At 42.4% G+C, this 11,565-nt stretch overlaps 1 protein-coding gene and 1 long non-coding RNA gene across 2 annotated transcripts; both read left to right on the top strand.

Annotated features, from left to right (window-relative positions):
* The first annotated feature begins 1,204 nt into the window (after positions 1-1,204).
* LOC144702534 (uncharacterized) lies at positions 1,205-1,558 on the top strand. The gene has a single exon (XM_078574584.1). The coding sequence runs from the start codon at positions 1,205-1,207 to the stop codon at positions 1,556-1,558; it is 354 nt and encodes a 117-aa protein (XP_078430710.1).
* A 589-nt stretch (positions 1,559-2,147) lies between these two features.
* On the top strand, positions 2,148-4,461 carry LOC144702642 (uncharacterized). The gene is made up of 3 exons (XR_013581304.1): positions 2,148-2,221; positions 3,291-3,412; positions 3,513-4,461. It is a non-coding gene; the product is annotated as an uncharacterized LOC144702642 (long non-coding RNA).
* Positions 4,462-11,565: the final 7,104 nt, after the last annotated feature.

Below are 11,565 nucleotides of genomic sequence, written 5' to 3'. Positions count from 1 at the left end.
ATTTCTGTAATAACTTTTTCCGCTACTATTTCTGCTTTTTATTCTCCCTCTGCGGCAATTATCTGAACATGCGGCTGTTTTGCAAAGCCAAGGAGGCGGCCCCCATGGCGCCCATGACGAGGAGGGTTGTTCACAGCGTCGTCCACTTCTCTGCTGTCGGAGATTATTTTTTCACATTTAGCGCAAGGTTAGGGCAATGGAAGGGAACGAGTAAAGAGACGATCTTCTGGTTGGCAGGGGAGTAAAATGAAATTGAGAGAGAGAAGAAAGAAGAGCCCGTAAGATAAGACAAGTAATAAAGAAGCGGGGTCGAGAATCGGGAAAAATGGATTTGTATTAGATGCTAAATCATGTTTACCAGTGTCGTATATACATGGATTTAACGTCGCCTTAGTGCGGGGAATTGGACGAATACATAATTATAATTTCCTCATCCTGAATATTGTGGGTTCCGGTTATTTGTTGGTCCCTTGATGTTCCATATGTTTCCATTATTTGAACATAACATCTCCGGTTTGGTCATGCGGGGCTGCCTGAGTGAGTGGGCCGAACACAGTTTTATATCACGAGAGAGTGGGAGCAGTTTGGTTCATTTATCTTAAGTTACGCGTCTGTTTTCCTGAACTTGACGGATCCATAGACAATTTCTTGGACGCCACTTGTTTACGGACTATAGCAAAATTGACTGATCGTTCAAAATAATGCCAAACTCGTATTCAATCAAACGTTTATCTGACGCGTGTATTAAAAACTGAAACCTAGCGGATGCACGTGTAACTTAACCTTATACGTTGGATAGAGAAACATGAACGCGGAGACTGCTCGTTGGAATTGAATCCAGATTTCAAATAATAATTGGGACCCGTCCGTTTACGTTGACTGGTTTTCTGTTCGGCAGTTTACGTAACGTTACTGGAAGCATTTCAACGAGCAGCCGCTTTTGATCATTTACTTGACACAGAGTCGCGGCATTGGACCTATTTGACCGTTCTTCTATAATAAAATTTACGACTCGTTTTCCCAACTTTGAAGCACCTTACCGCGGACGGAGAGAACTAGACGGTGGATTGAGTATCATGCTTGAATGGGTGACCTTCCTCGAGAGGCTCCTATGTCCTCTCTATATATCATACGCGAAATGATCTTCGATACACAACTCACGAAAAAACACAAGCAAACACAGCCAGCGATATAAGAAAACGCGATGAGGCCCCACCTTCCCTCCATGCTTCTGCTCCTTGTCGTTCTTTCCGCGGTAACATTTCAGGCTTATTCTTCCGCAGGTTATCCAACCGCGGTATGGACTAGAATAAAAAAGCCAGAAGAATATCAACACGCCGTGGACCTCGCCAAATTTGCAATCGGATGGCATAACAAGCAGACAGATGGCCACCTCGAGCTTGTGGGTATTATTAGGGCATACGCCAGCGGCACTTATTATAAGATCGTGGTCTCCTGTTTACGGCCACGGATCAGGGCTTCAAAGTACGAGACGTTTGTCCTCGAAAATGCGCCCAACAATGGTCGAGAGGTCATATACTTCCAGCCCATGGCTTGATTCCTCGATGCCATGGCGCGTCAAGAAACATGCTTGCCTGTAATAATAAATTTCTTCTCACAAGTAAATTCTTTGAAGAACACCAAAACTGTTTAGTTTACACTTGGCTGCTTCTGTGAGGATACCCGTATTGGAGCGGATAACCGTTTATCGAATTTCTCATATAATGTCAGCCATCGCTTCTTCGCCGTATGGCCTTCCCGCTGGATCTGTTAACTCCCGTCCCCCCGATAACTCGTTCTGAATATTCTGCTTGATAAACCCGTTTCCTTAGATAGTTTGGCCCTGAATGGAAATCTGAAGCACTAAAGCACTACAGGTAAACAAAATGCAAGTGAATCCTCTCGATCTCTCTCTCTCTCTGGCTCATCTTTTTTTCTCCTTCGCCGCGCTGTCGGGTTATTGTTTTTTCACCGTCGTCATTTAAAACTGAGAACTCCTCTTGTACCGTTGCACGTACGAAAATAAAAATTCTTGACCACGGGTTAACCAGGGGTTGACAGCAATTTTAGAAAGGCTATTTTTTTGAACCACAGTTAAGCCCCCATTATAAGTATAACTAGGGAGTGTTAAGCTCCTTACCCTCTCTCATTCTTTCTTGCTCCACAGTGTGAAGTCCACACGGCGGTGGTAATCGGCAGCGGCAGCAGCAACGATGCTGACGTTAGTATCTTTCTCGCGCACTGTCTTCCTCTCTTCCTCGCTGAATCTCGCTGTCTGCTCGGCTTCCTTGATCTCTGTTACGTTCCCCTCTCGCTCCCTCTCTCTCTCCCTCCTTTTCTCTGTTTCGCCTATCCTGCCCTCCTTGTTGCCTCAACCTTCCGTTCCCACTCGCTCTTTGCCCCCTCCTATCTCCCCCTCCATCCTCTTCTCGCTCAGTCTCGCTATTTTTTCTCTGTCCCGCTGACTCCTCTTCGCTGTGGATCACTGCTTTCTATCTTGGTCCAGCTCTCTTCTTTTCTCGCTGGATAATTATTTTCCCCTTGTTTATTTTTGTCACTAGTTTACATTCTTTGATTCGTCGCACAACTTAGCAAGTGTGTAGAGTAGGACTCCGGGTATCCCCGATGACAATGAATTCATTCATTTGGAGATTTCTAGTGCTATTTTTACCAGTTCCTCAATCTTTCCTCTCCTCTTTCAATTCGCTCTTCTGTTTTTCCTTCTTGGCTCCTATTTTATTCCTTAAGTAAATGATTCATTTTATCTTTATTTTCAATCTTTCTTTATTTTTCCTGATCCTCATTTATTAATTCCTAATTTATGGATTTCAATTTTGTTTCAGGGGTTCTTGTTTTCTGGTTTCATCTGTACAATTCTGTTTCCTTTCTCGGTTTTCCTCATTCCTTCTTTTTCCGATCCTGCCACTTCTAATCCTTATTTTTTAATTCGTCATTATTTTTACTTCACGGTCTTAGTTCTACATTCTTATCGGCCCTTGTTTAAGGCTTCAACAATAACTTCCTGAAATTTTTTCTTTGTAATTTTATTTTTTTAGTTCTCTTCACATCATCGATTCTATTGTATGCATCTTTCAATGTTATCCCTAAATTTAAGTCTACATCTAATTGGCTATTTCTCTTTTTCGCCAATAAATTAATATCATCGTACGGCTGGCTATTTGACATATCTACCAATCATGAACTTTATTTAATGTGCCAGCGGATATATGAGTAAATAAAAGCATATACATATAAAACTGCAGTACCTGAAAAAATTAGACACCGTACAGACGCAGAGAGAGCCGCTTGGAAGACGCCCACACCATGGATTGTATATTCCATTCGCGAGAGTGCAACTGGCTTAGGAAGGACGTGCATTTTAATTTTCTTGTGTATTGGTTTATAAAAATAGGTATCCTATTTGATATTTATATGTAGTCAGCAATCTCGTTGTAAAAGAATAATTTTTTATAGGTGTCACACCGACCTTCCTTCTCTGGTTTCTTTTACAGTAGCTCACGAGATTCAAGCGGCTAAAATGATAACTCTAGACACAGCATGACAGGTGGAAGTCAAGGAAGAAGATTCAAGTAAATGACTTATTTATTTCCATGATTCATGTCCTTTTTCGTAATTGTTGAAGGGTTGTATTTCTCACTTCTAGAAGTATACAAGCCATCTAGTGTGGGCCGCTGAAAACAAGTATAAGCCCAGCAACAGACCTCCTAGTAAAACAGCAAAACATTTAGACACACACTGGTAAATGACTTTATGCTCAGTCTGTAAGATGAGAGTTTTCGCTCTCTTCTCACGTAACTTTGGGTGGTTACCTGATACAAACCTTGATCAAGATTCGTATCGGAAGGAGGTTGGAGGGCGATGCGAGATAGACATTCCCGGGGTAGGAGAGTCGAAATGGGAATGAAGGGAGAGGTCAAACAGATGGGGACAGGGATCGACCTGGGACGAGCCGCCTGATGACGAGGTGAGGGTTGACAATCGCGGGGACGGGGATCACCGGAGACTAGAAGGGAACCGAATGCCAGGGGTAGGGTTCAGATTGGAGGGGAGCCGGCTGAAGATCCGAGGAGACGATCACGGGGGTAGGGGATGGTGGGACGGTTAAGGGGATGAGACTGAGACGAAGAAGATTGAGATAGTGAGCCAAGAGGCCAAACTTACCTTCATTCTTGACTGCCCTCCTCAATGGAGGGCTACACCTATATAAGGAAAGCGAGCAATCTACCCTAAACATGAAATTACTAAAATGCCCCTAGTGGGCTAAGTTCCTAAGATACCCTTTGGGGGTAGAGGATGCCCCCCTTCAATACTCCCCATCTGCTTTATCAATACTCCCCCCTTCAAAAACCAGCTTGTTCTCAAGCTGGTACGCTTCGTGAGTCTTGAGGCCCGCTCGTGGTCGCTCTATGGTCTGCATGCCGCAGTTGGCAGGAGGCTGGTTGGCAGCTCACCTGCGATGGAAGCACACTTGCCCGTGTCGGTCCGCAAGGGGTCGGCTGTTGGTCTGTGTGGCTTGCCCACGATCCATCTGCGGTCAGCCCGCAATCAGTCCTGGCTGGCCCGAGGTCTGTCAGCCGCAGTCCGTCTGCCGCTCGGCACACGATCCTAGCGTGGTTGGCCCGCAGTCCGTCCTCGGCCGCCTGGGCTTCCCGCGGCTGGCCTGCAATGAGTCCGCGGTTGGTTGCGGTTCGACCGTGGCTGGCCTATGGTGGTCGCTGCTGACCGCACCTAGTCCTGTGGCCTGTCCGTGTTGGGATGACAGTCAGTCCACGACTGGTCCGCGGTCTGTCGGCGCCGATCCATGGCTGGCCCATGGATGGATCGTGCTCCGCCGTGGTCCGCTTGTGGCTGGATTGTGGGCAGTCCATGATTGGCCTGTGGACGGTCCGGTGGGCGTGGTCTGACTATCGCTGGTCGCTGGTGGCAGCTGGCTGATGGCTGATGGCTGACTCGAGCACGGTCCGCGGCTGGCCTACACCCAGTCCAGAAATGGTCGTGGGCCGCGCGGCTGGTCGCTACCGTGGCGGGTCCGCGTCCGCGATCGGTCGGCTTCTGGACCCTGGCTGATCGTCTCACCGGATCTTCAACCGCTCCTTCCAATCCGATCCCTACCCTGCTGCTCGATTCCCTTCTAGTCTCAGGCGATCCCCGCCCCGCCCCCGCGATCGCCAACCCTTCACCGCATCATCAGGCGGCTCGCCCCGGTCGACCCTCATCCCCATCTGTTAAACCTCTCCCTTCATTCCCGCTTTCAACTCTCCTACCTCGGGAACGCCTATCTCGTGACGCCTCCAACCTCCTTCCGATACGAATCTAGATCAAGGTTTGTATCATTACCGCTCTTGGGTCACCGCCTAAAATAATTTTTCAAAACAAAACAACTTTGTGCTCGCTACATTTCCTTGGAGGTAATGCATCAGAATGCCACTGTTTTTAGATTCTGCTTACTGAACGAGAGCTAAAGAATGCCACTTTCGCTTTTTGTCAGCCGGGCAGCATAAAATTTCATGCTAGTCTAAAAATAGCATGGGCCAATAAGAAGACGCCACTTGGCGTCTTTTTTTGTCAGCCATGGTCAATCGCTGACATGGTAGCCACCGTGGCAGCCAGGTGGACTCCACGGTGGCATCCACATCTCCGCCGCCGCCGCGCTCCGCCCGCCGACGCCGCGCTCGCCTCCGTCCCCACCGCCGCCGCTCGCCCTCGCCGCCACCCGCTCGCCCGCTGACGCCGCCGCGCTCGCTCGCCGACGCCGCTGCCTCCGTCTCGCTGACGCCGCCGCTCCGCAGCCGACGCCGCTTGTCACCGCCACCGACGCTGCCCGCTCGCCTGCCGATGCCGCTGTCGCCGCTGCCGACGACGCCGGTCGCATTGCCCGTCGCCGGGCGGCGGAGGCGGGGTGGTGGCGCCAGGGAGGAGGACGGAGGGCTCCCTCTTCTCGCTGCGCCGCCGCTTCCTCCTCTTCCTGCCGTGCGGCGCCTGCTCTCTTCCCGCCGCGCGCCGTTGGCCTTCGCGCTCACGCTTCTCCCCATTTCTGCGCGCCACGCTGCGCTTCTCGCCGCCGCCACCTTCTCCCATTCTCGCGCTGCCTCGCTGTTACCTTCCTCGCTGCTCCCTTCCCTTCCCGCCACTGTCGGGAATGGGGAAGGGGGCGGCGGAGCGGCGGTGAAGGGGGTAGCAGGCGGGCCAGCGGCGGGGAATGGGGGAGGGGGTGGCGGAGCGGGGGGAAGGGGGGCGCAGGCGGTGGTGCGGTGGGAAGGGGGGAGGGGGCGGCGGCGCGGCGGGGAAGGGGGGAGCGAGCGGCGGGGGACGGAGACGGGCGGCGGTGGGGGACGGAGACGGGCGGCGGCGTCGGCGGACAGAGACGGGCGAGGCCGGGCGGCGGCGGAGATGTGGATGCCACCGTGAGTCCACCTGGCTGCCACGGTGGCTACCACGCCAGCAGTTGACCATGGTGACAAAGAAGACGCCAAGTGGCGCTTCTTATTGGCCCATGCTATTTTTAGACTAGCATGAAAGTTCATGATGCCCGCTGACAAAAACGAAAGTTCATGCTCTTTCCTAGTATTTGCCTTTTTATTTATGAAAATCAATATTTTTTGATGAAAGTTTGATGGGTACTGGGGCGCCTCTGGCTCTTCTATCAACGCCTTACTCTTCCTTTTTCTACTGTTCATAGTGATATCTCCCTCTGGTTCTCCCATTTCGTTTTTACCCTTGTACCCACTTTGGATGATCTCTGGTTCAATTCTGCCTACAAGTAGGATTTCCTGAAGTTGTGAGATCATCCTAGATGTGTCAGGGATCTCCTGAAACCACGGTAAGATCTGCTATCCTTGTTTACATGAGGTAATGGAAGATTCTTTCAAGAGACAAGGCTTATATTTGAGACTCCATTTTATCTTAAACAATGTAGAATCATTTAACGAACTTGATTTTGTTCATTGATTAAAATAAAATATGAATGAGTTTATTTTCCAGAAATAAAAACAAGGGAATATTTTGAAGGGGTTTTACTTAAATTTCTCATATTTAACTGAATAGATCCTAGTCCAAACCTTAAAATTTGGGGAAAGATACCTATACCTTACATAACACTTTTTGAGGATTTAATAAGCCTCATTCAATAGGGTGACACATAAATGTGTATTAAACTGGATTCTTAGAAAATCCAACTCATTTTTTTTTGATGATTTAGTCGTTGTCCTCTAATGGAGATGGACATGCTATCTTAGTATTGAAAAAAAATGAATTAAAACTACAATAAAGTCTCAGTCTACAATTGTTGTCAAATAAACAAAAAAATGATTTTATAAAAGTTAACCTGCTGAGATAAAGCCAATTTTTTGGGTGTTTCCTAAGAAAGCATGAATACTATTAAAAAAACTATTTTTTACTATCAGTCATTTCTGTTAGTATGCAAAACTTTGGCCCATTAAGGCAGTCATATCTGTAAGTATAGTAATTATAATTATTGTATATATTTTAAAATTAAACTTAATAAATTGTTGAAAAATGGAACTACGAGCCTAACAAATGTTAGGAAAGCTAAAAATAAGAGGAGACAGAGGCGATGGCTTGAATACATGTGACTTGTATCTTCATTTTCACTTGTAATAATAACTCAAAAGCCCTTTAAGATCCAACATAATGCATCTTCTTTTGAAAATGAAACCTAAGTGTTTTGCACTAAGTGAATGATATAGTGATAATAAAGATCATTTATTTTAAAACTTTTATCATATGTATGAGTTTTCTTACTTTGCATTACAAGTCGATATTAAGTGAAAGATGGATGCAATTGTATGAAATAACATATTATCATTTTAATGGATGATTATAAGGGATATAATCTTAAATAACTAAGTCCGCATTTTGTGGACAATTATTTTACTATAGAAAACTTATGATCACATACTGAAAGCACAAATCAGATATAAAAGTTGAATTGACAAAAATAATTCATTTAAAAGATTGGATGATTTTATTTAATGCAAGTACATGTGAGAAACAAGCTAATTCCACATTCAACATCTAGTCCATTGTTCATTAGTACGGTGTATTCAATATAGTGCATGTGTGATGCTTATAATGAAGTTCATGCATTCATGATCTGACTTGAAAGTTATGATGAAGTGATACTACATAGATCACTAGTATTTAAGCATGTATTCTAAATAGTCGATTTGAAGGATACTTTAGAAGGACACCAAAGTATCCACAGAATTACAGTATTTATTCTCACTCGTATGAAAGGTATGGCTGACCCCGTATCCATTCGTATGGAGACACTAAGGATTGGTTGTGTACTCTCTTTAACAAAAAGAGTTGACTGAACTAATCTGTATGAATTCATGAATGATGTTATACCAAACAGTCATCAGGTTTCTATTCATAGATATTATACCAAACAAAAAGAGTTGTGTAAGTAGTCCTTAGACTTGAAACACCTAAGACGTCTTGTGGATGAACGATTGTACTGTGCATATGGACAACATGTTTCTATTCATAGAATTCCAAACCATCTTGACTTAGGTGATACAAGAATTTCATGAAGAGGTTTGAGCGGTCAACATGAGATCATTCACTTTTGGTATTATGGGAAATAAATCTAGGAGAATATTTCTATGATGTTGGAGAACAGATCAAGGTATAACATGATGAAGTCCTTGGTCAAGACAACATAATACTGGAGAATAGTTCTATTGATGTTTTCCAAACACATCAATAGTAACTTGGATGATCAATTAGGGTTTGACAGTTGACCATACCCTAAGTCACTCTAGGAGAGTCAATCAAATGAAGGACTATACATACTTGGTAACTAATGACATTCAGGTCCCAAGAGTAAGTAAATGCACTCCTTTGTATCTTCTAAAGCACAAGGAATAACTTGATAACCCATGGGCTGGACACATGACCTCTCGGCTGGGTAAGATCCATCATTAATTAATTAATCTATATGAGGATATATTTAGTTAATTTGGAAGGTCAATAAAGGTTATTAGGAAACCAAGTCTTTATTTAAACTGATACATGGTTATATAGGGTGACATGCAAATGGTATTTTGGATGTCAAAATATATACTTAAAATTCAGTAGGTTTATGGAAAATTCTCACTTAGTCTAAGAAGGAGAAGGCCTTTAACAAAATTCACTATGGGCAGAAGTTTTCAAGTACCCCACCCCTCTTTTCACTTCTCCCTTTTGCTCCTCTTGATTCCTGATGTGATTGGGATGCCATAATAACAATGAAGTAAACATGGAATTCATCAAGATGTAAACACAAATATGATGTGTGTATTGGATGGCTATGTCTAGAGTCCATAAACTTGAGTGGCTCATCATGTCTCACTCGAGAAATTGAGAAATCACGGGTTTGATCTGTGTGTAGGTAATTTGATCAATAAGTTTTTGAATGTTGTTGATTTTTGGCCATCGTATTGTGTGGCTACTCGACTTAGTTTCAGCTAAAGAAAGGCAATTAATCCAGAAATCTCATTATCTATATAACGGGATGAAACATTTGACAATCTTTGGAACAATAAAATCATAGCATTTTGAGTCAGAATTTATGTGGGATGGTACCTAAAGTTGTTTCCAACGGTTTGATTTTCAGATTAAACCAAGTTTATGTGATTTAAGATGGGAAAGGCACAAAGGATTTAGTCAGTGTCGTCTAGGATTTACTGTAATTTTTTAATTATTTTTTGAGATCAATGTTACATAGATTGAAAAAGCAAATTTTGTGGGAATTATTTTGGGTTAGATTTTCCATAAAATTTTATATTTTTGGAATTTATGAAATATAACTTTACATTTAGATGGTTATATTTAAAAAATAAATAATTATTTTCAGTAATTTTCATATCTTGTTTTTAGTGAAAAATAGGTAATTATCTTCTTATGTAAGAAAACATCAAACCAAAATCATATCCTTTAAACATAAAAGTGAAACATGAATCATAGGTCAACAATGATATCCATATCAAGTTGGATGGGAATAATCAGTGATATATCTATAATGAAATTCTTGAAAAGGTATATAATCAAATGAGAGTTTGCTGTCTGATATCCTTCCGATATCCAATATAGGACAAGCGATATCTGATGCCCACATAAATTTGAGGCAGTTTCAGGTACCAGATACTAGATATCAGACGGATATCAAATATGCATCCTATATCGAATATCAGGATGGATGTCCTAGACCTTTGTACATGGCAGATGCTGGTACTGGGTATCAAATCCAATATCTGCTATCGAAATCCAATATCCAGATATTGGATATTGAAATCCATAACTGAATTTTATTTTTTGGATAATGATATCTGGTATCTGGATATCCGTTTACAAATGAGCACCTATTGCCCCATATGGAAAAAAAATGTTAGGTTAACAGTACTACAAATACCTTCGATCATTCCAATGTTGACAAAAAACTTGTGCGCTACTCATTTCAACTACCAAATATAATATGGGCTCAGATACAGAATAGCATGCACGTGTGCTCTACCCATTTTTTAGGCCCAAGTACAGAATTATACATGAAATATTAATTGAGAACCATTAAGAAAATTAGAAAAATGCTTAGACAAACAATATATGGCACCCAATAGGTTAGTTATGGATCGTAAATTAGTTTTAATATATTTCAATTCATATGACATATTCCGATATTGGGACATATTACGATATCGTATTTCTGTAATGTAACAATCGACATCTGATATCATCATCTGGTATCCGGATATCGGTATAGATAGTATGGTGTAGCCCATTTCTGAGATTTAGTTTAGCATGCATCCTTATATTGTCATCTGATATTGGGCTTGGAACAAGCGAACACTAGATCAAACCCTCACTCTACATCCTTTAAAATTTTGAAGTCTGCTCTGTCTCTTTGGGAAGTCTAAGTTTCATTCACTATCCATTAGATGCTTATGTATTTTTTATGGGAAGATAAATTTCTGAAGAAAAAGGGGATGATTCAGCATACCAAAAAAATAACAAATTTTTTCTTTCATATTTGTATTGGAGGCTGATTAACAAGAAATTAGGGTTAAAAATGTTGTTTCAGCCTTCTGGTTTATGAAAGGAAATTTATAATTTTCCTTATGACAAGAAACGCTCGAATCCATAGGGAGAAATATCGAATAAGTGAATTTTAGCATTAAATTAACATAAAAGAAGTGAAATTAAATTAAAATAAAATTCCTAATTAACCTGATTTATTTTTTTTAACAGAATACTTTTGAGAATAAATCTAATTTATACTTTATCTGTTTGATTTTGTTTGGTAAACAAAAATAAATTTAATGTAAATGTACTACCATTAATGTAATATACCAAATAAAAGTGAACATATAACCAACCACAAACGATGTAAATTTCTCTTTTGTCTACTTCTATCTCTATAGGAAGAAACTAAAACACTCATTTCCTATTGAGTAATAGTATTTTAATATCATATATAGTAAAATAGTAATTAACTCTAATTTGAGTACTTTGCCATTGTGGGAGTAGAGTGGAATGGATGAAAGA

Source organism: Wolffia australiana, chromosome 4 (genome assembly GCF_029677425.1).
Source record: "Wolffia australiana isolate 7733 chromosome 4, ASM2967742v1".
NCBI classification, from domain to species: domain Eukaryota; kingdom Viridiplantae; phylum Streptophyta; class Magnoliopsida; order Alismatales; family Araceae; genus Wolffia; species Wolffia australiana.
Note: the sequence above shows the minus strand (reverse complement) of the source record. Positions and strands in the feature narration are given on the sequence as shown.